The sequence below is a fragment of the Lynx canadensis genome, chromosome E2 (assembly GCF_007474595.2).
Source record: "Lynx canadensis isolate LIC74 chromosome E2, mLynCan4.pri.v2, whole genome shotgun sequence".
Lineage (NCBI taxonomy): Eukaryota > Metazoa > Chordata > Mammalia > Carnivora > Felidae > Lynx > Lynx canadensis.
In genome coordinates this window covers 28,942,236-28,968,527 of record NC_044317.1, presented here as the reverse complement: position 1 = coordinate 28,968,527, position 26,292 = coordinate 28,942,236, and the positions used below count along the sequence as shown (strand labels likewise).

Here is a 26,292-nt window from a genome sequence, read left to right as displayed (position 1 = left end):
TGCTGCATTTCCAAGTGTATATACCTGTAGCACCCAGCATCATGCCTGAGGCCAGGCAAATGCTCAAATATTTGCCATAGAAAGAAAGGAAGGAAAGGGAGGGAGGGAGGAAGGAAGGAAGGAGAGGAGGGACCCTCCACTTCTGTTTCCATCCCTCTGTCTCTTTTCTTTTCTGTCCGGCTCTCTCACTGCTCTCTGTCCTCACCTCTAAAGTTCTAAAATCTCTTCCTCTGACAATCTCGCAATCTGAAGATGTTTCGGGGTTTTCCTCCCCATCTCGGACGGAAGGCAGCCTTGCCCTCGCCCCCACCCCGGGCGTCCCTCCAAGAACCGCTGCTCTCCAACCTCTGGACGTCACGAGTCTAGAGTGGTCGCGCCAGATGTCCCCCCGCAGGGGGTCCTTAGTCTTGGCGCCCGGATGGGGGTAGGGGTGGAGAGGTCGCGCACTGCCCGTGCCCGCCAAGGCCGGGAGCGGCTGGCGGCGGGGCGAGGAGGCGGAGAGAGGAGAAAAGAGGAGGAGGGCGAGCGGGGGTGGGGTGGGGTGGGGCGGAGAGGGCCGGGCCTGAGCGCGCCCCCCTCCCAGCACAGCCAGCGCCCTCCCAGCCCAGCAGGCCACATCTGGCGGCTGCCCCCTCCCTTGTTTCCGCTGCATCCAGACTTCCTCCGGCGGTGGCTGGAGGCTGCGCATCTGGGGCTTTAAACATACAAAGGGACTGCCGGGGCCGGCGGGAACGGGCGGCGGCGCGGGGCTGGGGCGCGGGGGCCGGACCATGCGCCGCTGAGCCGGGCGAAGCCCAGGCCACCGAGTCGAGCGGCCCCTCGGAGCGCAGCGCCGCGCGGCGGAGCAGGCGCCAGCCAGGCGGCGACGCGGCCACCCGCACCGAGCCAGCGACCCCCGGGCGACGCGCGGGGCCCGGGAGCGCGATGACCGAGGCGCGAGGGGCCCGGGGCGCACTCGCCGGCCCGCTGCGGGCGCTCTGCGTCCTGGGCTGCCTGTTGGGCCGCGCCGCCGCCGCGCCGTCGCCCATCATCAAGTTCCCTGGAGATGTGGCCCCCAAAACGGACAAAGAGCTGGCCGTGGTGAGTCGCTGCGCTGGCCTCCAGGAGTCAAGTTCAGAGAAACTTCGGAGGCCGAGGATTGGGGGGTGGGGGTGGGGGTCTCCGGGTCTCCGGAAAAGCCACCCCCGCGGTGGGCACACGGCTTGGGGAGGAGCTTCAGGAAACAACTTGGGGGGTCTTTGGCTAGCTGAAGGAGGGACTCTCTTTTGCAAACCGTGGGGGATCCTCGGTAATTGGAGAAGGCCTTTGATAAACAACTTGGCAACTTTTAGGACACAGCAGGGGTGGGGGGGGGCGAGAAACCAGCGGGGGTAGGGCAGGGAATGCTTTGGCAAACAGCTGGAAGGGACCCCTTTTGTAAATAGCAGGGGCATTGTGTAGTATCTGGGGGATTTGGCAAGGGGGCAGCTTTGTAAACAACTTTTGGACACATCTGGGGGGTTGGCTAACTGGCCCCTGGCGAGAGTCGGAGACCTTTGGCCAAAGGCCTAAAAGGGGTCTCTTCTGAAAATGGAGGATCTTTCGAAACCTCTGTAGGACTTCGGGAAGAGGGTCCATTGGCACACAATTTGGGTTAACTTTTGCACACATGTGGAGAGGAATGCAGGGTAAAGCAGAGCTTGGCCAACGTCGAGGAACCTTTGGCATACATCTGGAGAGAGGCCTTGGAGGGGATCTTTCGGCAGATATTTGGGGCAGGAGGGAAGCAGAGAGCGCATCGTTTTCACCTGGCGCAATGGACAAGTTGGTCAGGAAGGTCAAGGGTTGCACCTCGGAAAGTTTCCTCGAACTTCTCCAGAGAGGGCTGAGGACCCGAGGAGAGAGCTGGCCGCCCGGCGCAGGGAGGGGCGGCGCGGGAGGGCCCGGGCGCGTGGGGCGGGGGCGGACTGAGCCTTGAGCGCCAGGAGCCCCGGCCCGAGAGCCGCCAGGCAGCCCTCCCTCCTGGCGGGGCTCCGAGCTGTGGCTCAGACGTTGTTTTGCCAGCGCGCTCACTCACTCGTTTGCCTGGCTGGAAGGGCTCCCTGACCGACCGCGGCAGCGTTACACGTTACACAAGGGGGCTGGGGACACCGGAGGGGCACCTCTCCTCACCTTGAGAGCCCCTGGGGCTGAGGACCCCTCCGGATGTTCCTCCCCGCCTTGGAGACATCTGCTCCTTTATTACTTCAGCTACCCCAGAAATCTCATTCTCCTTCATCCTGGTCCCCATCCTGCCCAGGACAGGACTTTGGTCCCCTCTGGTGCCCCTTCTCAGGATGTGATAACACCACTCCCATTTCCTACATATAGGCCTCTGTCCCAGCTGGCTAAGTGGGTTGGGAGACCTTATATTTTTAGGGGGCTACTTTTTTTACAAGGATCTGGAGCTGGCCGGCTTGTTGACGTGGCTGTTGGTTGGGGGTGAAGGTGAGCTTTGTAGCACTGACAAAGCTACCTGGGTCCCCACACCTCCTACAGCACCTGGAAGTCCGTGTTGCCCAGAGGCAATGCAGTAAGAGGCCTGAGAAGCCTCCTCTAGACTTAGGCTGGTTAGGTTCACATCAGAGAGACTCTAACAACTGACCTGCTTAGGCAAGTGACTTAAGTTCTCAATCTCACCTGCTTCCGCAGACAAGATAATAGTGATGCTTGTCTCAGGGCTAAGGGGGAAGTAATCCTAGACACCTTGAAGGGTTCCTGGCACACGGTAAACATTCAATAAGGGATAACCTTTGTTATCATTCTCATTATCACTATTATTATACCCTCTATTTCCCGTTCCTAACTGCTCCCCAAACAAGGTTAGGGCCCCCGTAATAAGGTCTCCCGGCTGTCTTTACAACACAGATCACATATTTAATATTGCACCCACTATGGTCTATCAGCCTCCCCACACTGGGATCTGAACCCTGGAGACTAGAAACATCCGTCGTGTTCACCAGTTTATCCCCAATAATACTGGCACAGGGCTGGGCACATGGCAGCCGTCAAAAAAACATTTGGTGAGGAGACAAATGAGCTGGTCGGTCCCTGCGACTCCCCAGGGGTCTGTTTGGTTTAGGCCTCGGTTAGGGCAGAGCTGACTGCTCAGATCCGGAAAGACAAGGTGATTTTCTTTTTTGGAAATGACAGATCTAGGATTTGTACCCAGGTCTGTCTGCGACTGGAATCCGTGCACATAAGCCATGAAACTCCTTATAAGAAAAGCGAAAGAACAATTTGTATGTCATCAGCCGTTAGGTGAACTAAAAGAGATGACAGAGGAGAAGAAGAGGGGCAGAGAGTTAGAGTTCCGAGTGTGGACCCAGGAGCCAGATTGCTTGGATCCGAATCTAGCTCCTCCGTTCATGAGCTGTGGGATCTTAGGCAAGTTTCTTAACCTCTCTGAGCTTTAGTTTCTTCATCTGGATGATGGGGATGGTAACAATAACCATATAGGGCATATAGTAAGCACTCAACACGTGTTGCAAGCCATGCTTTACAGTTTTGATGTGACTCAACCAGTGGGTCACAGAGCTGGTTGGGGAACCCGGGATTCTACCCAGTGCTGTTGGATTCCCTGACTACCTTGGTCAGTATTGTGCCATCCTGACGTGGCTGCTTGCCTCCGGGTGTTCCTGTCTTCCAGCAATATCTGAACACCTTCTACGGCTGCCCCAAGGAGAGCTGTAACCTGTTCGTGCTCAAGGACACACTAAAGAAGATGCAGAAGTTCTTTGGGCTGCCCCAGACGGGTGACCTTGACCAGAGCACGATTGAGACCATGCGGAAGCCTCGCTGTGGCAACCCTGATGTGGCCAACTACAACTTCTTCCCCCGCAAGCCCAAGTGGGACAAGAACCAGATCACATACAGGTGCCAAGGCAGGGCCCCTGGGCCGTGGGGACAGTGGGTCTCCGGGCCTTGCTTCTCCCTTCTTGGGGACCCGGGGGGTATCCAGCGAGGGGCCTGGAATTCTTAGGAAATGGAGTCAGATGGACCACAGCTTGAATCTCACAATAATAGCCTTGGGGCATCAGCCAACTTAGTTTCTAGTGCTCTGAGCCTTGGCTTTCCAGTCTACAAAATGGGGCTAAAACACAACCTTCCTAGTAGGTTGTTGGGAACTAAGCTTGGTCATAAATAAAGGGGATTTCACAACGTCCAGCATACGGTAAGAGCGTAGTGAATGCTAGTCGTTCGTCACATTATATGCACTGTTATTACGATAATACGCTATTATTATTAAGTGGGATCATTGGAGCAGGTGGAGGGAATTTGATGATTGGTTGCTAATTGAGTTTTATATGATATTAAAGAGTTGTTATAACTGATTGTGAACTGGGCTGCGAGCGTTGCTCTGTCTGGCTCGTGCTGGATTTCAAGGGGGAGATCTCTGCCTTGTGCCCCTTAACGCGTTATTCATGCCTCCTCGCCCGCCAGCCAGAGGTGAGGAATGAGACTTCTGAGCCAGGGCATGGAGGCATGGGCTGGGCTAGGGTTCCACAGAACCCCGGGGCATTCTGGGTGGGCTGTTCTCCCAGCAGGCTCTGCTCAACACGCACACACATATACCTGCCTGTGCATCCAGGCTCATACACGCTCGTATGTGCATGCAGAAGTCTATGCACCCCTCACCTGCTTAAGCACACACTCGCACACCTGTACTCATGCGTGCACATCCACACACGTTCAGGCATGGTCACACACACAATTGCATATACACACTTGCACCTGTATGTCCATGCTCGTGTGCATATGCACACTCATATTCCTTGGTACACACAGGCGCACTCACAAGTGTTTCTATCTCCTCCAGGATCATTGGCTACACGCCTGATCTGGACCCCGAGACAGTGGATGATGCCTTTGCTCGTGCCTTCCAAGTCTGGAGTGATGTAACCCCGTTAAGGTTTTCTCGTATCCACGATGGAGAGGCGGACATCATGATCAACTTTGGCCGCTGGGGTAGGCAGAAGAGGGGTCAGCAGGGGGCCAGGGTGGAGACCAGGAGGGCAGTCTGGCCATTAGAGGGGCACCGGAGTCCTGAGCATAGCTTAGACAGGAGAGTAGAAGATGTAGACACTGGAGAGCCACGCTGATGTGGGGGCAGGTGACATGACAGGGGGGTGTGCCCTGAAAGCAAGTGGTCTACCTGCACTGCCCAGCATGGTGGCCACTGGGTACATAGGGCCGTTTAAATTTAAATAAAACCTAAAATTCAGTTTCTCGGCCACACTGGCAACATTTCAGGTGCTTAGTGGCCACAGGACATTAGTGGCTACTGAATTGAACAGCACAAAGAATATCCGCATCATCACAGAAAGTTCTACTGGCTAATGCTGGGGGGACACTGAGCAACTCCGGATGTGAGGGTGGCTCGGAAACAACGGAGCAGTGTAGACGCCAGAGTAAGCAGGATAGAACCTGGGATCAAGGACACCATGTGGGTTGGCCTTGTGAACACTGGCGGTAGTGTAGACGTGCAGGGAGGGAGCGTGGACATTGTGAGCGGCGTTGTGACAGTGTTGACGTGTGGGTGGATGGTGCGGACCTGGGCGGCAAAGTAGGCATGAGGGCTGATGTTGTGGATCTTGGTGATGGTGTGACTTGAGTGTAAGCGCTAGGGCCAAAATGGCAGGGAACGTGGGGTAGGTGATGTAGACAATGGTGTAGAGGTGGGGACAGTGAGTGAGTGGTGAGGACGCCGGTGTGGCATGTTAGTCTGTGTGTAGGTGTAACGTCGTTAGTGAAGGTCAGTGGTAGAGATACCATATAGACTTGAGGGGTACTGAAGACCGTGGGATGGTGACGATCAAGTTAGGAGCCCTCTGCGGAGATGCCGTGTTCCCGGTGCCGGATAACCGTACCGGGACAGGGAAGGGGACAGACGTTAGGGCCGCTGTAGGACCGTGGTCTGGGCGTGGCTGGGTGTGGCCGGGGCAGCTAGAAGCTGAGACCCACTGTGTTGCAGAGCACGGAGATGGATACCCCTTTGATGGCAAGGACGGGCTCCTGGCTCACGCCTTTGCCCCGGGCCCTGGCGTCGGGGGAGACTCCCACTTTGACGACGATGAGCTGTGGACCCTAGGAGAAGGGCAAGGTGAGAAAGTGAACATCTGCACGCCCGGGTCTCCTCCCCAGTCCTCCACGAGCCTCGCCGTCCCTAGCAACCAGGACCGTGGCTTCCTTGGCCGCCGTGCGCACCTCCATCTGCTCCGATGGGACAGGAGAGACGGCAGGGGGAGGGAGGTCACGTAGCCCGGTGAGTCAGAGTCCCGGTCTCCAAAGAAGGGCCCGGAGAGGCTCACGCTCCATCCACCCCCTGCTGCCCTCAGTGGTCCGCGTGAAGTACGGGAACGCCGACGGGGAGTACTGCAAGTTCCCCTTCCTGTTCAACGGCAAGGAATACACCAGCTGCACGGACACGGGCCGCAGCGACGGCTTCCTCTGGTGCTCCACCACCTACAACTTTGAAAAGGATGGCAAATACGGCTTCTGCCCCCACGAAGGTGAGCGTCCACCTGGCCCCGGGGTTTCCACCTCAGCCTCCACCTTCCCAGGCTCCCCACTACCCCCTGCGCTCCCCACCCCCCCAGGCCGGACGCGGCCAGTGTGCCCCACTTCATTCGTTCAGGCCCTACCAGCCTCATCTGAGCCACTGCTGTGTCCTTGTCATCGGCACGATTACCTACGTAATACTTGCAGGAAATCAGTTGTTTTGTTTTGCCCTTAGCAGAAATACTTGCGAAATCACAGGTTTGACGTGCTAGTTATTTTTTTTTTTCTAATGTGAATGAGAATGAATTTAGAATTACTAACATGCCCAGTGGTCCTCCGGCCAGAACTGGGGATTCAGGGACACGAGGAGAGGCTGGGGGGGTGGGTGTGGATCGGAAGCCTAGCAGTGGGATTCAGAGGTGAGACTCAGACACCGAGGCCGGTACCCAATCTGGCTTGGGGACACCAGCCCTGGGAATTTCAGCCATCGTTTCCGGTTCTGATGCTGACTCTTCCAGTGTGTGTGTGTGTGTGTGTGTGTGCACGCGCGCGTGCGTGTGCACAGCTGCGTGCACACGTCTGGGTGTGGGACTGTTCCATGTGCCTCTCGGGGTCTCTGTCTTCCCTTTCTTGTGTCTGCATCTCTGTGTCTCGGCAAAGGCATTAGGCTTGACTCAGTATCTTTGTGTTTTTGCTGATGCTTGTGACAAAATGTTTAGATATTTTGAAGCCATGTAGAGCAAGGAGTTTCCTTAAGGGCTAAGGGTATTGACATAACACACCCAATCCTTTTTTAATAGATCCTTCATGATGACACACACTTCATAAGCAGAAATCACAAAAACAGTGCGTATACATCTCAAAGCTCACGCGATAGTTTGTATTAAGTAAGAGTTCAAGTCATTGACCATTAATAAGTCAAATTTTTAAACAAAGATATTTTATGTCTCTGGCATTTCCCAGTAGGGATTCGAGCAGAGATAACCTTGCCATGTGTCAGTCCCTGTGATTAGAAGAGAATGCCTTGATCATGGAAGTGGAAACAGCTGTAATTCATAAGTTTGGTTTTTCCCTGCATCGGACGTTAGCCATTTACTTGGTGTTTAGCCAGATTCAAGTACATACAACATGCACGTGTTCGGTCTTGGGATAGAGGTTCTGGTTACTCAGCCCCTCCTGACTGCTGAGTCAATGATTGCTTTTCTTCATCCTTGTTGGGGGCAGGATCTGAAAGGGGATGGGGGCTTCCTGGGTGGTAGAAATGCAGCTGTTGGGAGACCAGAGACAGAGGCTGGCCTCCCTCAAGGTTAACACGTTGCCTTTCCCTCCCTGAGGCCACCAAGGTGTCTGGCTTCAGTTTTGGCTCTTCCCTTGGTCTCCTTGTTTCTGGCATTGCGGGGGGAAGGTCTCTTGGTTGGGGAGAGGGGAGTAGTGAGGATATGGGACCCTGATCCTGTGGTCCCTGGCCCCCATTTTGGCCATGGTGGAGTTAATGAGGGCTGATGAGGTCACCTCTGGCGCCGTTGTGCACAGATGGTCCTTGTTACGCACTTGTGGTTTTGCTAGTTGGCAATTTCAGAGATACACCATTTTGTAGCTTTGGGGGTGGATGAAGGCATGGGGGAGCAGGGGGAAAACCCAAGACAGACAAGCCCAGACTCTGACTCCCACTCTCCCCAAATTCCCCAGGCATAACCTCTGTCTTGGGGAGGTCAGAGTGGGAGCTCGGAGTGCATATTAGAAGGTGTCTGGAGACGCCACCTCTCTTCCATTCTCCCCCTCCTTTCCTCCTCTCTCTCCTACAGAGACCACAGGAGGGCCGTCCAGGAAAGTGCCTGGGGTTGAAAGGGAGGTGAAGCTTTCTCTCTCTCTGTGTGTGTGTGTGTGTGTGTGTGTGGCAAAGGGTGTGAGCAAGAGAGAGATGACCATGAGCAGTTCCAGAACCAGCCTTCTCAGAACCTCAGTTTTCCTTTCTCTCGAATGCAAAGATTTGTGGTCCTGCCGACCACCATGGATGATATTTTTAGCAATCTGCATGGCTTGGGCACAGACCAGGCAGAGTGGACAGTCACCTTGGGGTTGGGTCAGGGGCAAGGCTCTGGAGGCCCCATGCTGTGTGTCAGGTTTTAACCATTTCATTGGTGGGAGGAGGGGTGGCCCATAAGGTCCCAGGGGAGGGATCGAGGTGGCTGGGGAGGCAGGAGTACCCTCCAGGGGACCAGAGGAGCAGCAGTTCAGCTACCAGCATAGACGGGTTTTAACATCTTAACGATGCTGTAGCTTCGCTGGTGTGAATTGGCAGGTTGGCCCCCAGCCAGCCCTGCGCCCACGCAGGTGCTGAGCTCATTCCCGGTTGGGCGGTGGGTGGCCTCTCACATTCATGCTCTCTCCGTCTCTCCCTCACCCCCAGCCCTGTTCACCATGGGTGGCAATGCTGACGGACAGCCCTGCAAGTTCCCATTCCGCTTCCAGGGAACATCCTACGACAGCTGCACCACCGAGGGCCGCACCGACGGCTACCGCTGGTGCGGGACCACGGAAGACTACGACCGAGACAAGAAGTATGGCTTCTGCCCCGAGACCGGTGGGTGTCTCCACCTCTGATGGAAAAGTCTGTCCTCTGGTAGAAAAGCTACCAGAGCCCCCTCCCCCTGTCCGGGGCAACTCATCAGAGTCCTTAGCAGCTGGTACAGCACGAGCACCAAAATCCGAACAGATGCTGATCAGAACAATAGCCAGTTCAGCCGAAATGGTGATCCCTAATGTCAGGCCAGCTCAGGACCCTCTGTGAATGGCCCACCCACTCTCAGCTTCCTAGTAATCGTTTCTCTCTCTCTCTCTCTCTCTCTCTCTCTCTGTCTCATCTTGAAGTATGTCTTCCCTGCCTTTCTTTGCTCTAGTCTGTGCCTCTGTCTTTTGGCTTCTGTTTTTCAGTAAGGACTCCCTTCCTCCCTCCCTCCCTCCCTCTCTTCCTCCCTCCCTCCCTTCCTGATTTTCACTGAGCACCTGCCTTCTGCAGGAGACACAGGTAGGTCTTCTACAGGAGCCCGCATGATGGAGCTCACTGTCTAAGTATGCTGGCCCCGTTGGCTGTGCCCAGCACCCTTTGCCTCTGGTCCCCTCCGGCCTCATCCACGGGAGGCTAATAAAGCTCTGGAATCTGGCTGCGTGGGTTTGACGCTTCCAGCAGTATCTGCTCAGGCAAGTTTCTTAATTTCTCTGAGCTCCAGTTTCCCATCCACGAAATGGGGGTGACTTACAGTCCCTACTGCACAGGGTTGTAGAGACGTGCTTGCACCAGTGCCCAGGGCTGAAGCGGGTGCTCCATAAGCGTGATTTGTTAATGTCCACATCGTGTGGTTCCCTGGTGGTGGCCTCAGATGCCTTACTGCCCCCTGACCCATGTCCCTCGCTCCACAGCCATGTCCACTGTTGGCGGGAACTCAGAAGGTGCCCCCTGTGTCTTCCCCTTCACCTTCTTGGGCAACAAGCATGAGAGCTGTACGAGCGCGGGCCGCAGCGATGGGAAGATGTGGTGTGCGACCACAGCCAACTACGACGATGACCGCAAGTGGGGCTTCTGCCCTGACCAAGGTACAGCGCTCCGCCCGTTGGGCAGAAACACCAGATGCTGCCCCGCCCCTGCACTGGAAACCTTCCTGGGCCCCCACCCACCTCTGGCATAGACATCACCCCCAGACACCCACCTGTGCTGGCAGACACACTGCTTTGGCTGAGGCCCTGCCCATCCGTGGAGATGGCACTCTTCTCCTCCGCCTTGACCGCCCCATCAGGCGGGGCTGTGGCTATGCAAAACATCCCAGTGCCGAGCGCAGGGTAACCTTGTTCCAGAGAATGATTCCCCTGCAAGGCATTCCCCTCCAGTGAGGGGCTGACTGCAAGGAGCTGGGTGGGCAGGAAAAGAGAGGAAAAACAGGAGGAGCGTCATCCGTTCTCCAACACCACCCTCCAGGTAGCACAAGAGAGTCCCCAGAGCCCTCCGTGTCCCATTGGCACCCTCTTTTGCCAAGTTGTGAATGGGTGGGGGGACCTTGACAGTGTGCCCCCCAGGGCTCACAGGCTGGGGCAAGAGCATGACCAGGAGATAGGCCATGACCTTACTATGTGGTCAGTGCAGTGAGCAAGGTGTTTGGGGGCACTATGCCCACTCTAGTCTGCAGGGCCCAGTGGATTGGGCTTAAAGCTCCCTGATGGCTCCAGATGGCCAGGTGAGAGGTCTGGTCCGGGGCTGGCCAGAATTAGATCAGCCTCTTTTTATGTTACTTTTCTTCTTTTTTACTCACAATGGGGTGGTATTTGGGTAACGGCTAACCGACAGAGACTGGCCGAAAGACTTTTTCTTAACCTCTGCCAATGCCACTCTAGGACATATCCTGATACTACCTGCCCTGCTCCAGCTTCTACGTAAAGGTGGGATTCTCCATCTGCTGGAATGGCTTAAGACCCCAGAGCTGTTGTGGCACACTTGCGTTCCAGGACTGTCATAACAAAGTGCCACAAACTGGGTGTCCTAAAACAACAGAAATGTATTCTCTACAAGTCTAAAATCAAGGCATTGGTACGGCCACCTTCCCTCTGAAGGCTGCATGGCCCCAGTCTCTGCCTCTGTTTTTACGTGGCCTTCTATGTATCTTCTCCTCTTATAAGGACACGGGTCACACTGGATTAAGGGCCCACCCTGCTCCAGTGTGACCTCCTTTTAACTTACATCTTAATTTATCTGCAAAGATGCTATTTCCATATAAGGTCACAGTCACGGGAGCTCAGTCTTAGGAACTGAACCTATCCTTTGGGGAGACCCCCCTCATCCTACAGCCTGCCCTCTGTCTGTGGCTAAGCCTGGGCAATCACTCCAAGTGGGAATGGTTGTCATTACTTCCCCTGGGGCAGGAAGGGTGAGCCCAGTCTCTTTCCTCTTCGGAGACCCTACAGTGCAAGGTTTTGTTTTTTTTTTTTTTGTTTTTTTTTGTTTTTTTTTGTTTTTTTTTTTTTTTATCAAATGGGACTCCAAGTAGAGGATTTGCAGCTGCTATTTGTTCTTTATAGCACACAGCAGCCGCCCACCATGGGAAGGGACAAAGGGACTTTGGCTGACCCGACTTGGAAGCAATGGGCATAGTATCTCAGTCCCAGAGTATTCAGGAGAAGGAAAAATCAATATGTGCCATTTGCAAGGCTCTCGGCCCTACCATGGGGATGTCCTCAGAACCCTCATCCTCCCTTGTCTCTCTCCCTTTGTCTCTCTGCCCCCCTCCCCTCCTGCGGCCCTTAGGGTACAGCTTGTTCCTGGTTGCAGCCCATGAGTTTGGCCATGCAATGGGGCTGGAGCACTCTCAGGACCCTGGGGCCCTGATGGCACCCATTTACACCTACACCAAGAACTTCCGCCTGTCCCACGACGACATCAAGGGCATTCAAGAGCTCTACGGTAACCCTCCGTGTGGGGCTTCGGGATGGGGGTCTGGGGAGGTCACGCAGCCCAGGATGGAGGTCAGGGCTTGGGAACCAGCAAGGTCCCGTCTCTCCAGGACCGCAGGAGACCAAAGGCAGGAGACAGGAGCGCTGATCAGTTCTGGGGGTATCAGAGCAGCCCTCCAAGGGGACCCCTAGATAGTCCCTTTCCTTTCCAAATGGCACCAGTATTCATGCCCCTCTTGGCGCCCCAGAGCCACTCTGTGAGGTCAGCAGGGGAGAAACTGGCTCTCCATTTCCTAGGTGAGTAAACTGAGGCCTGAGGAAGGTAACTCTTTTGGCCCAGGGTCACCAGGAAAGCAACCAAGTTAGGTTTAGAATCCAGGAGAGGGAGCTAAATACAGAGCTGAATGTCCCAGCGTATGGAAGATCCTGATGAGACCGGGAGGGGACCCAAGGTGTTTGGTTTTCTTACCCGATTCTTTTATCTTGATGTGTAATAGGCGTAATTCAACCAGAGCTTGAAAACAGTAATTTATTTATTAATGCTTACGATGAGGCTAGAGTAGGTCCAGTAAGGAAAAAAAAAAAAAAAAAAAAAGGTATCAAATGGTCCCGGTGCCTGGACCAAGTCAAAGGGAGAGATGCCAAGTTCAAGTGCATCTGCCCCTCACCCACAGCAAGAGATGGAGCAGGTCTTTACCTCCTTGGACTCACTTTTCTCTTCTTTAAACTGTGACGGGTTGCCACAAGGAACAAAGGGATGAATGCTTGAGAAGGTTCCACACCTCTGATGCTGGACACACTGGTAGCCGCTGTTGGCCTTGACTCTCTTTTGGGCTTAAGAACCTGAGCTTTGGGTTTGAATCCTCAGGAAGGTCGCTCCACCTTTCTGGGCCTCAGTTTCCCCATCTGTAAAATGGCAGTAATAACGGTGCCTCCTTGCCAGGGCCATGGTGAGGACTGGTTCAAGCAATGTCAGTGAATAGCATTTGTTAAGTACCAACCAGCTGGTTGGGACCCTGGTCTCTCTTCACTGATCTGCCACGTCCAGACATCATCTCTGTGTCTTGCCCGGCCTCACTCCAAGGCCAGAATACTATTTCTTCTGATCCTTAGCAAGTTGGGTGGGCAGCCTTGGGGGCTCAGCGTGGTGGGGAGAGCCCCTGGAGCTGGCGAGAGTCTGAGGTCACGTCCTCCTCCAGGGGCCTCCCCTGACATTGACACTGGCACCGGCCCCACCCCAACTCTCGGCCCCGTCACTCCTGAGATCTGCAAACAGGACATTGTTTTTGATGGCATCTCTCAGATCCGGGGGGAGATCTTCTTCTTCAAGGACAGGTGAGTACAGGAGCTTGCTTCTCGTCCTTGCCCTCTGCCCATGTCCCGTTACCCCAGTGCCCCCAACCTTTGCTTCACAGAATGGCCCGTACAGACAGCTTGTCCTATGTATTGGACAGCCTCCAGATGTCAGTGGCTTACCGCAATAGGCATTTCTATTACTCTTTCCTAGTCTATGGGTCTGCTAGGTGTCTTGGCTTTGGGCTGCGGTTTGGGTTTGGGTATCTTCTGCGTATCACTCAGTCTCCTGGGATTAGCAGCTGCTCGTGGCAGATGACAAACACAAGAGGCCAAATCAAACCACACAAACGCATTTAAAGCCTCCACTCACATCATGTCTCAGAATGTTCCATTGACTGAAGCAAATCACATGGCCAGGCCCAACACCCACTATAGACGGTGGTACTGAGAGGTCACATGGCAAATGTACATGGATGTGTAATTCTGAAATAGGGGTGGAGGGAAGAATTGGAAACAGTAATCCAGGCTCCCACAGGCTTTCTCCTGGAATGGCCTTGACCTCAAAAAGCCAAATCATTCTTTCTGTGGGGATCAAGGAACCGCAGGGGAGAGGTGGTATCCTTTATGCTGTAGATAAAGGCCTCCACTCAATCGATCAAGAGCTGAGATTCACCCAGCTGCCCTAGCCCTCCTGGAGAATGGCAGACTGTATCTAGGACTGCATTAAAAGATATTTGCATCGTCCATCTGTACATACACATATACATACACCCATCCGTCATTCATCTATCTGTCCATCATCTATCCATCCATCATCCTTTATCTATTACTAGTCAGTCATCATCCATCCATCATCCATCTATTCAACAGTCTGTCGACCCATCCGTGCATCCATCCATCCATAGAGTGTGGTAGGTGACATAATGAGCTTTGGAGCCAGATTCCCTGGGTTGGAATCTTGGACCTGCTCCTAACGGTTGCATGATTATAGGCAATTTAATTATGTATATGTGGTATGAAGTCCAGAGGTAGGGCTGCCTCCAGGGGCAGGACTCAATGATATCTTTGTCCACAGCCATCCTCCGCGTTGATTTCATCTCAAAGCTGGGTCCCTCATGGTCACACAATGGCTGCCAGTGGCAGCAGGCTTCCTTGCCCACATCCAGCAGGAGAGAGAAAGAGAGAAGTCCCCAGATAGGAAATACAAGTCTATCCAATCTTGTTAGGCTCACATGAATCATATAGCAACTACTGAACCAATAATAATTGCCAGGAAATGCTAAGCTCTGATAAGCTTAGACCAGTGGTTCTCAAAGGTTGGCACATAGCAGGATCATCTGGAAGCCTTGTTAGAACAGATTGCCGGGCCCCAAGCCCAGGGAATCTGGCCCATAGGTCTCGAGTGGGACCCAATAATTTGTGTTTCCCAGTCCCCAGATGATGCTCATGCTGTTGGTCTGGGGAGCACACTTTGAGACCGGTGGCTTAAGCTAATCGGAATGGGGTTTGGGTCCACCGGTGGGCAAACTTGGATCATGAATACCGGAGTTGTGTGAGGAAGGATGGAAGGGGAAGAAATGGGTAATGGGTGCTGGTACACCACCAAGAGTGCCTGCAATCTTGTGACATTATGAAGATTTCGTTTTATAAGGCACACAACGTGCTTGGCACTTAGTAGGCCCTCCAGAAGTAATAGTTGTCACTCTTGCCAAGGTGCACGAGTCCATTGCCTTTCAATTCAAGACATTCTGTGAATACCATAAGCCCCTCCCTCAATTGGCTTCTGATCTAATAAAAGATATTTGAAGATGTTTTTAAATAAAAGATATTTAAATAAAAGATATTTAAAAACAACAACAACAACAATCAAACTACTATTCCAGGCACCCAGTGTTGATGATTTTGAGAGACTCAGAGGGACAAGAATATGGTATGGACAGAGGTAGTTAGGGAGGGCTTCCTGGAGGAGGAAGCAAGACAGGGAGCAAAAAAGTGGCTTCTCTGCCCTGGCATCTTGCAGAGGGGCTCTGCCCATTCTCCAGTCTTTCCAACCTTCCTTTTGCTCTTGGCTCCTTCTCCAAGGGCGTCATCGCTGGGAAGTTTTTGAGTGGGCTTGGGGAGCTAATATTACATGTGGTAATAGCTGCAGAGTGACCCAAGGTGTGGTTTTCTGTGTCCCCTGCCCCAATTCCAGGTTCATTTGGCGAACAGTGACACCACGTAGCAAGCCCATGGGGCCCCTGCTGGTGGCCACATTCTGGCCTGAGCTCCCGGAAAAGATTGATGCTGTATACGAGGCCCCACAGGAGGAGAAGGCTGTGTTCTTTGCAGGTGTGTGGGAAGGGGCCTGCCTCGCCCTCGGCGCCACGGGGGTCTGCACCGTGGTTCCTGTGCACCTGTGGGTGCTCCCTCTCTTTAATGGATCCGTTCTCTCAACCATGACTTCCAAAAGCATGGGATTCATCTGGGAGACTGGCTCAGACACCCAGCATCAAATAGCATTAGCCCACGTGTGAACATTTCATTACCTTTTAATTTTCAATCCTTCTGATCCGTTTTCTAGAAGGAAAATTACAGTTCAGTGCTGGTGCCTCCAACGCTTTCCTAAAGCTAGAGCCTTTGACTGTTTTGAGTTAGAATTTTTTAAAAGGTGATTTCATTTTTAATATTCAAAACTTAGTTCAAGAAAATAAATGTATTTTCTATGGATTTCAGGACGAATTCCCTGAAAGCCAAATACTAAGCAAACAATAGTAGAAAAAGTCTCTGTAAGTGGTTAAGAATCATCAAGGTAGTGTCACACGGCTGACATCGGGGAAACCCTGCTCCTTCGACATTCATTTGAACCTACAGCGTGCCAGGGATCCAGCCCGGCCCTCACGGAGCTCACAAGCTAGCGGGGTGGCGGGGGGTGCGGGGAGAGAAAAGCGGGCTGTCAGGAGGAAATGCGGTAAAGCTATGATCATAGGGGAGGGAGGACTGATAGGAAACTGCCCTGGTCCGAGGGGTGGGCACAGGGACTGCCTCCTGGAGGAGCTGAAGTCTTAGCAGCACAAAGGTACAGATTCCGCCAGCCAGCTCCCCGCCTCCTCCGCCCCAGAGTGCTCGTGGGCTGTGATGCAATATTAGGAAAAGGTCTTCATGGTAAGTGTGGCACTTAGCGTGCGTGGCCTGGTGAGGGAGCAAGGCACGCACCCCCCCACCTCCCTCCACTCACCTCCTCGGCCAGGCAACTTCTATAAGCAATTTGTGAAACCGTATATGTGAGTCTTGATTCTGGGCACTGAGCCCGAAGTGAGCAGGACCTTGTGTCCCTGATGAGAATGGGCACGGTGGGGTCCCCGGCAGACAGAGGACGGGAGGGACAGGCCAGCCTGAGGGACTTCAGCACCAGTCACCAACGCACGCTTTGCTTCCGCCGCAGGGAATGAATACTGGGTCTATTCAGCCAGCACCCTGGAGCGAGGGTACCCCAAGCCGCTGACCAGCCTGGGGCTGCCCCCTGACGTCCAGCGGGTAGATGCTGCGTTCAACTGGAGCAAGAACAGGAAGACCTACATCTTTGCTGGAGACAAGTTCTGGAGGTAAGGGGGTGGGGCAGAGTAGAAAGGAGAACAGCACAGCCATCTGTGTGGACGAAGAGAAGACACTGTGTGGTTTCCTGTTTCCTGGGTCAGAGTCGGAGGTTTGGGGCCACGGGTGCCCCCTCCCTCACCTCTCCTCTCCCAGAGCTGCAGGCCCTGTGAGAAGTCCCTGAAGGGATGAAGCTTCCTTGTGCACATTGCTGCTAGGGGTCTGGTCAGAACCTCCTTTCCTCCTCAGAAGTCTTTCGATTGGGCCCATGTCTGGCTGGTGTGGGGCCTCCGATTTGGGAGTGACTCACTGAAGACGAGGGTAATAAAAATAAAGGTAGCAGCTGCTACTAATGACACTGGATGCCAGACATCATTCCAAGGGGCTTTATGAGATAAGTATTGTTATTATTCCCATTTTACAGATGAGGAGCCTGGGGGTCCGGAGAGGTTAAGTATCTGGTTTAAAGTCACACAGCCATGTCGTGGCAGTTGGGATTCGAACCTGGGAATTCTGGCTCCTAGAGACCATGCTATTTATTCTTCCCTATTCTCTATAGTACCTGGGAGAGTGGGGTCCTCAGAAATGGGGGTGGTGTAGGTGGGGGTGGCAGAGGGCAAAATATGATGAAGACAGAGATAGGTCCACCAGTTGCCCGCAGAAGCATCCAGATCAGGCCCCACGGGAAGCAGCAGGCACCCTGTGAAATGTCTGCCACGGGGCCAGTGTCTGTGGGCGCAGGCTGGCAGTGGGCCAGTTCAGAAGGAGGTTACTCACCGCTCTAGGTCATCAAAAGGACAGGGTTCAATTCCAAGAGGCCACGGTCAGGGCCATGGGTCAGGGAGCCCAGTATCCATGAATGGTCAGTGAAAGGCCACCCGGACTTCCGGAATTTGATTAGAAAGCTTCACATTTCCCAGACAGGGAAGCTGTGGTCCGAAGAAATTAAATACCTTGTCTACGTTATTTAAATGCAAGTGTGTTGGCCACAGAACCAGGATTGTAACTGCTTCTCCTGGCCCCAAACCCCAAGCCCCTCCACTCTACCCTCCGCGTCATTCAGTCAGTGGAAGGGGTGGTTGGGGCGAGGGGTGGTTGGCACCTTCCTCCTGTGGCTGCTCCCGCATCCGGGCCCTTTGCCGGCCATCCCTGAAACAGTCCTGCTTCCCTCCCAGGCCTCCCTCTCCTCCCCCTTCCCTGCCCTTCCCACCCGCCCTGCCCCCAGCTGCCCTGCATTCAGAAGCTGTTTGCCCGTGTCAGGGAGGAAGTCCAGACATATTGCTAAGATACTTAGCAACTTAAGCTGATGGATATCTCAAGCCTCAAGAAAGAACACGGTCAGCCAGGAAACCTCGGAGTGGGCTTTCTGCCCGTAGGCTCCCAAACACTCCTCTGCACAAGCACGTACTACAAATAGCATCTCAGCGCGGTAGGCGCCCTGAATCTCTAAATCTTAGAATGCGGACAGTGAGCAGCACAGACACGCAAAAACGTGAATCTTCGAACCATAAAGCAGCACATGGTGTTGGAAGGACTTTTGTGCTCCCCCTCCAGGGCCCCCTGTGTATGTGAACATATAGGACAGATGTAGCCACGTGTGAACGCGAGTGTGCCCAAGCACGCATGTGTACGCACACACACGGACACGCGGGCTGTGGCGGCACCTGGCTGGGATTCGGGCAGAGTTATCTGCTTCCCAGTCCCTTTCTGCAACGAGCCCACCTTCCGAAGCTGGGGTCCAGAATGCACAGGCTGCTCTAGAAGGTCAGTGAAACTGACTTAAAAGCAGCAGAGCTAAAGGCCTTTCTGGAAGCTCTGGACTGGGTTTCCAGAAGACGTAGTCAATGAGCTTGAGACGTTGTTTCTGGAGCCGAGGCTTCAGAGGCCTCAGGGACCTCCCTGCTGGAGAAGGAAGGAGAGCCCCAGATGACAGAGGACAGGCATCTGCTTCCAGCCTGGCATGTCCTCGTCTGTGCTAGGGCGTTCTCAGCCCCTGCTTCTGGAAGCTTCCACCAAGTGCACAAATGTATACTCAGTATCTCCTATGTGCCAGGCACTTAGCTGGGTGCTGGAAGACAGTGGTCAAGAAATAGTCACGCTTTTCCTTGTGGAGTTTACGGTCGAATGAGGGAACTAGATATAAACATGTTTGAAAAGAACAACGATGGCTTCCGTGACAGGCTTATCCCAGGCCTGAGGCTGTGCATTTCACCTTTATTTATCTTTTTAAATGCTCACTTATTTTTGGGAGAAAGAGAGGGAGAGACCCGGGGAGAGACAGAGGATCCAAAGTGGGCTCTCCGTTGACAGCAGAGAGCCCGATGCGGGGCTCGAACTCACAAACCATGAGATCCTGACCCGAGCCGTAGTTGGACACTTAACTAACTGAGCCACCCGGTGCCCCTCACCTTTATTTCTTTTTAAAGGTAGATCCTATTTTAGCCCCGTTTTCCAGGTGTGGAAACTGAGGCCGAAGTACCTCAAGGGTACCCCCGTGGAAAAGCTGGGACAGAAATGTCTGTGTTCTTAACACCTGCTCTGCACTGCCAGTTTCCACAGCGGTGGGGAGGCATGGAGTGTCACAGAGAAAGAAACCTTTTCAGGCAGTGTAGGAACCTGCAGACAGAGAGGAAGACGAAGAGCTTCGGGCCCCTTCAGAGCCAGCACCTTCTGATGCCCTGATGCCTTGTTCTTCCTGGCCGAAAAGAACTTGGAAGCAAATTGGTTCACTTCTCCGAGCCTCGGTTTCCACATCTGTAAAATGGGCTTGCTTCCTGCCCTGCCTACCCTCTGTGGGTAGACTGAGAGAGAAATGAGGGCGAGTTCAAGCATAGGACCCAGAGTCGGAGCCGTTACCACTCTGGGAGAATGTAGTGTTGGGGGCGTCAGAGGGGGTGGTGTGGATGAGGTGCTGGGACTTTGGGCTGAAGACTTGGTTTTGGTAGACCAGGTCACGAGGAAGCATATTAGGTTTTGCAAGAAGTCTTATGATGCAGCTGGGGTTAAGAAGGGCTTTCCCGACGGTTCCCAGGGTGGTGGGCAGAGGGGGAAGTGGAAATGGTGGTTGGTGTGAGGGATGGAAAGGGAAACCCACAGGGAAAGCTATTGTTGGTGTCTAGGATCGGCTGGTCGGGCTGGCCTCGGGGAAGAGGGTCCGCTCTGAGGCCCCACAGAGGAAAGCTCGGCTGTCCCCAAAATGGCATTTGAGCACAGATCTGTCTAGAAAATCAGCTCCACAAGGGCAAGACTTTTATCTTGATTGCTGCAGTATCCACAGGCAGGCAGAGTAGGAGGTCATTAAATATTTAGAGAATAACGAGTAGGTTGAGTGTAAGTAGAAAAGCAAAGGAATCAAAGTGGCCCCGGCATTTAAAACAAAATCTCCAAAAAAGGAAAACGATGGAGGTATCGCTAGCCAGGAAGAAGACTATGCCAACTAATTCTCAAAGTATTTATCTGGATAAAAGGCACGGCCCAGGATAACTATGTGCCCTGTAAGCTACATCAGGGACGGAGGGGGCGGGAGGCCCGCCCTGTGACTAACAGGGCTTGGATTCACGTACCACTCATGTAACCTGGCTGTCCCAGATGAGATCATCTCCCAGGATGCGGACGGTCACCTCCACCTGGATGGAGAAGCAGTGGTTTGTCAAAGCCTCTCAGTGAAAGAATGTGGAGGCGGGACCCCATCCCTGGACTCTTAGTCCAGTGCTCCCCACACTGCAGCAGGGATCAGAGTGTGTAAAGGAACTAACATTTCCCAAATACTAAACAGCAGACAGGGAGATAGGCATTTTGCATATGTTATTTCATTTCCTACGGACGTTAATTAAGATGCTCAATGCAACCCCATTTTATAGTTGGTAAAGCGGAGGTTCAGAGAGCACCTTGCAGCTGGGGGGCCAGGCAGGCCTGGGTTGGATTACCACTTGGGAGCTGGGTGCACTTTCTAAGCCTCTGGTCTGTAAAATGAGTATTCCGGTAACAACCGTGTCCTGGGATTCTCACAAAGATTGACAGGAAATATATGGAAAGTGGTTAAGGCACTGCTTACACATTAGCAGTAATCACAAGATTGCTTTTATGGGACTTTTAAAGGTCACATAACTAATGAGTAGTGGGGTTGGGATCCAGACCCAGTCTGGCTCCCTGGCCTTTGACTCCAGCCGGCTGCCTCCCTGCAGGGCTAGGTCTGGTTTTCCAGGCTCAGCCAGGAGCCAGCCGCTGGGCCCTCCCATCCAGGTTGGGGGAGGGCTGGCCTTAAGGGACGCCCCCCGGTTCCTCATCTGCTGTTTGCTTGCAGGTACAATGAAGTAAAGAAGAAGATGGACCCTGGCTTCCCCAAGCTCATCGCGGATGCCTGGAACGCCATCCCCGATAACCTGGACGCCGTGGTCGACCTGCAGGGCGGTGGTGAGCGGCCCAGCCCCCTGTCCGCTTTCTAGGACCTGCCTCCCCGCCCCCAGCCCCGGGGCCCAGCTCCTCACAAGCACACACTCCCTCATTGTGCAGAGCAGCAAGCGGAGCCCGGGGAAAACAAACCAGCCCCTTCAGCCCAGGGCTGGGAAGGCATCCAGACCCCTGACCTCTGCTCACTCAGCTGGCTCCAGGCAGTAAGACCCAGAAAGGCCCCTCACAGCTGCAGGGCCTGGAGCCAAGGAAGGGGAGGGCAGGAGGCCTGCTGGAACAAGAAACACGGGCTCTGTGCCCTGGATTCATTCCGGGGTTTGGTCCAGGCCCTTTCAGGTTCCACAGGAGGCCTTGTGACTGCCTCCCATTAGCAGAAGGATGGCTCCATTGGAGACAGGACAGACTTTTGTCCTGCCCTCTTGCTGATGTGGCAAAGTTCTCCCACTCAACTCAATCTGCCCCCGGTCCCTTGCTGAATAAAATACAACCCCGTATCAGCAAGGGATAGAATTTGGAGTTTGAAAACCATATTCTGACGAGGCTTCTGTGAGGTCTGCAGGGTCCTGGAAATGAGTTCAGTTGGCTTTTTACAGGAGGTTTCAATTAAACTCCACAAAGATTTCTTTGGAGCCCCTATCATATGCTAAGCACATGGCCCTAAGCTCCGGTGGTGAAAGATCTCACATGTCCAAGAAAGAGCAGCACATAATCTAGGGATTAGGTTAAGGATTGTCTTCGAGGGTAAACATCTATTGAACACCTACTGTGTGCCGGCCTTTTGAAAGAAGGAAATGAGATCACGTACGTCAGGAATCGCACATTTTTTCTTTTTTTTTCAAAAAAAATTTTTTTTTAACGTTTATTTATTTTTGAGACAGAGAGAGACAGAGCATGAACGGGGGAGGGGCAGAGAGAGAGGGAGACACAGAATCAGAAGCAGACTCCAGGCTCTGAGCCATCAGCCCAGAGCCCGACGCGGGGCTCGAACTCATGGACCGCGAGATCGTGACCCGGGCTGAAGTCGGACGCTTAACCGACTGAGCCACCCAGGCGCCCCAGGAATCGCACATTTTAAAGCCGGTAGGGGCCAGGCCAATAGCACGAATGAATGAAGCAGGCAAGGCATACAGTGGGGAAGGGTGAGGTCTGAGGTGAACCAGAAGGCACTTGGCTGATTCACAACCACCTTCTTCTGATGGCTGCTGCAAGAATGGGGGCCCAGTATCGTTCAGATAGTCTAGCTGTTTTAAAAGGGAGCAAGAGGGGCGCCTGGGTGGCTCAGTCGGTTAAGCGGCCGACTTCAGCTCAGGTCATGATCTCACGGTCCGTGAGTTCGAGCCCCGCATCGGGCTCTGTGCTGACAGCTCAAAGCCTGGAGCCCGTTTCAGATTCTGTGTCTCCCTCTCTCTTTGACCCTCCCCTGCTCATGCTCTGTCTCTCTCTGTCTCAAAAATAAATAAACATTAAAAAAAAAAATTAAAAAAAAAAAAAAGGGAGCAAGAAATGTGTATTTTCATGTGAAATTTCCAGATGTTTGTACGCTGGCAACTCATTCAGAACAAAACAAAACACAGAATCTGTGTAAGCCAAATAGCCAGCTGTCGGCCTGAAAGGCCTGGGAGCCTCCTCATTTGCCCCCTCTGGGAAGTGCTTAGTTTGTGCCTGTGCTCAGTGGAGCACGGTTATTTACATTAATAATAGCATGTATTAGCCGATTTAATCCTCGCCCAAAGGTCTAAGAGGTCCGTATCTTCACCCCCATTTTACAGATGAAGAAACAGGGACTCAAGAGAGCTTAGTTCCCCAGCCATTCCCCTTCCTCCGGCCTCAAAGGTTGGGGCGGGGTGGGGGGGTCTTCTCTGGTTTAAAGACTTCTTCCCTACGGGAGGCTCCCAGGACCCTTTCATGTGCTATAATGTCCGAGGATGGGGTGGTCACCACCTCCCTTTGTCTCGTCCCAGGTCACAGCTACTTCTTCAAGGGCGCGTATTACCTGAAGTTGGAGAACCAGAGTCTGAAGAGCGTGAAATTTGGAAGCATCAAATCCGACTGGCTGGGCTGCTGAGCCGTCTCTGGCTTCTCCAGGCCCCGCGCGTCCATGTCTTCTGCAAAACCAGGCCCTGAGCGCCAGGGAAGGACCCGGAAGGGCCTGGCAGCCTTCAGCTCTGTAGTTAATCAGCATTCTCACCCCTACCTGGTAATTTAAGATTCTGAAGGGTGGCTCTGCCCTGTGCCCCAGGAACGGTGCTGCTTGTACCCCTGCCAGGTGCCCTCATCCCCCTTCCATACCCCACCAGCCCTCCAGAGCCACCCCCAAAGAGATGCTTTGATATTCTCAATGCAGCCCTGCCTTGGGCTGCCCTGGTGCTGCCACGCTTCGGGCTCTTTCTCCCTCCACAACTTTCTGTGGCTTACAGCACCCTCGGAGCCAACAGAGAGAGACTGTCTCAAGAGGGCACTGGTGGCCCGACAGCCCAGCCTGGCACGGGGCAGTGGGACAGGGGCATGGTCACGTGGCCACCCTGCACACCTGGCTTCTCACTGCCGGACGCCTTAGGACCTCTTCTACGTTAGCAGTTTGCTTTGTATGCACTTTGTTCTTTTCTCTCGATCGACTTGATTGTTCCACTTTGAATTTCTTGACAGAAGGACTTCAGGCTGTCTGAAGTCACTCCATGATGCATCTCAGCCCACATAGTGATGGTTCTCTTGTTCACTCTGTTTAGTACGTCCCTGACCCCATCACTTCCTCCACTGGCTGGAGGAAAACCAAGCCATGGCTCCCGCTCAGCCCTCCCCCACCTTCCTTCAACAGTTCCCCATGGGAAATGTCAACAAGTATGAATAAAGACACCAATGGAGTGGCAGTGTTTGCAGGGTTTTTTTTTTTGTTTTTTGTTTAATCTGCAGAGCCTAGAGAGGGGCTACAGACCCCGGCAGAAGAAGAAACTTAAAAAGTCTATAAATCTCTGCTCCCTACAGGGCCCGGGTGACATCTGCGGCAAAGGTCAGAGCTGCTAAAATAAAGAGCAGGAGACCCTCCAAGTGGGTGAGCTGGAGTCCCTCTGTCCTGAAGGAAGAGCCTTTGAAATAGCACTGGTTCTGCCACTGTGCTGGCAGGGTCTCATTCAAGGTCCCCTTCCTTTCTGAGGCTCAGTTTACTGCTACTGAACCACAAAAACGCCCCTCCATTAATAGAGTGCTTACTATGTGCCGGGCACTTGACATGCAGCATTTCATTTAACCTTTACAACAGCGTACAGAGGGGGAGGCTAATGATTAGCTCAATTTTTACTGATGAGGAAACAGGCCCAGAGAAAAGCAACTTGCCCAGGGTACCATAGCTATCAGGTAACAACCCAAGTCAAGGCCAAAGATGACCTAGAGAAAGAGCTCTAGCCCCAGCCCAGAATCTCCATCAGCAGCATTACCCTCTACTGCCCCCAAAGCCACCCTAAGTAAACATAACTAAGGGAGAAATAAAGTGGGCCTTCAAAACACAGCTTCTATTAATGTTTAAGCTCTTTATCTCTCCTTCCCACCAAGTTGCCCACCCCTAATCCTTCTATATAGGAAGCTTGGAGTTGCTGGGAAACGAATTGAAAGCCTGGGATTATTTCGGAGGCCCTTTCTGGCTCTGACAGACTGGCTGCTTCAGGCCTCTCATGGTGAGGCTGGTGATTGGACAGGACTCTCTAGAGGTGACCTTTGTGGCCTGGGAGTCATCTTTTCTCCTATGGCCTGCCCAATGGCTCAGGTCCTTGAGGGTCCTGAAGAGATAGCCTTTTGTGCAAGTTCCTGGCTAAAGAGACACAAGGGACTGCCAGCCCCTACTTGAAGACCCCCGAGGCTAAGGAAGCTTACATCATGACTATAATACACTATTATTAACATGCTCTGTTACACTGAGAACATTCCGCAGCTCCACAATGTAATACCTAAAAGGAGCCATTTCTTGACTGCTTTCCTATGAACGCTACATGTTTCATTTTGTTTTCATTGTTACTACAACTTTATGGAGTAGAAATTAATTTTTTCCCATTCTTAGATGAGGGTACAAGCTCAGAGGTTAAGTGAGGAGCTGAAGGCCACACATCTATCCGGTAGGGTTGGAAGATTCTGAGATTATGCAGTAGCTAAGTGTGAAACACCAGCTGTCCCAGGGTCCTGATTCGGATTCTCACCAGGCCCTCTAGGCTGGTGTGAGTCGTTGACCAGTAATTATAAGTTACCATCTCCAGTATTTGCTTGTCTGCACCCAAGGTTTGACCACCTGGCCTCAGGTCCTGGGAAACTGTCTATCTTCCCCAGCCCCACCACTACTCATATAGTTCCAGATAGGCCCTTGAACTTCCTCAGGGTAAAATAGAGCCATGGCCCAAGTTATTTCCCTTTTGGGGGCCAGGTTCCTCATCAAGCGTGGAAGGCAATAGTTGGCAATCATTGTCTTTTTCTATTAACAACATTGGGAAAGCTCGATTTTCTTTTGGAGAACCATCTTCCACTGTTGGCCCATGTTTTGAGGGGAAGATTCCACTCCAGGTACCAATATCTCTGTTGTCATGACTCTTTCAGCTGTAACTGGCAAACATCCACCTGAAACTGGTTTAAGCAAAACCAAAACATATACCAGAAATTAAACACATAAAACAAAACCCACCCTGGATATACTAACTCACTTAAATGGTACATCCTAGGGATGGCTGGATCTGGGTTCTGTTTATCTGAGTTCTGTTTATCCCATTTTACAGAAGGGGCCAACTGAGGCTCCTGGAGCCAGCGATTAGGCCAACAGGCCCCGTAAAAGAGATTGGTACTCCAGGTGGGCGTGACCCTCAAGCAGAGAACCCTGCCTAAACTGTCTCTCATTGGGGTGCCCTGCTCTGAAGGAGAAACTTTCGGGGCGTGGGGGGGTGGGCGGAGTTATATGACCAAAGAGGAAGAGCCAGATACCTAAAGGGGTGGGGCTAGCGCTCAGAGGGCGGAGCCAGAGCTGGGGAGTTCAGAGCCAGAGGCGAGGCCTGACGGCCTCTAGGTGACTCGCGCCTGCGCGGT

The 26,292-nt window shown here is 53.2% G+C and overlaps 1 protein-coding gene across 1 annotated transcript; it reads left to right on the top strand.

The window, feature by feature from the left end:
* Positions 1 to 978: 978 nt before the first annotated feature.
* MMP2 (matrix metallopeptidase 2) lies at positions 979 to 24,104 on the top strand. Its single transcript, XM_030299266.1, has 13 exons — positions 979 to 1,080; positions 3,668 to 3,894; positions 4,838 to 4,986; positions 5,993 to 6,121; positions 6,357 to 6,530; positions 8,930 to 9,103; positions 9,940 to 10,113; positions 11,813 to 11,968; positions 13,158 to 13,293; positions 15,449 to 15,585; positions 16,679 to 16,838; positions 21,131 to 21,240; positions 23,199 to 24,104. Exons 2-13 carry the CDS (start codon positions 3,743 to 3,745, stop codon positions 23,300 to 23,302), a joined length of 1,755 nt encoding a protein of 584 aa, XP_030155126.1. The 5' UTR covers positions 979 to 1,080; positions 3,668 to 3,742; the 3' UTR covers positions 23,303 to 24,104.
* Positions 24,105 to 26,292: the final 2,188 nt, after the last annotated feature.

Bases quoted from the DNA above. Each gene is read 5' to 3' on its own strand.
- MMP2 (XM_030299266.1), top strand. From the start codon at position 3,743: ATGCAGAAGTTCTTTGGGCTGCCCCAGACGGGTGACCTTGACCAGAGC. The intron at 9,104-9,939 runs GTGGGTGTCTCC...CTCGCTCCACAG, and splicing joins TGGCTTCTGCCCCGAGACCG to CCATGTCCACTGTTGGCGGG. The intron at 15,586-16,678 runs GTGTGTGGGAAG...CTTCCGCCGCAG, and splicing joins GAAGGCTGTGTTCTTTGCAG to GGAATGAATACTGGGTCTAT.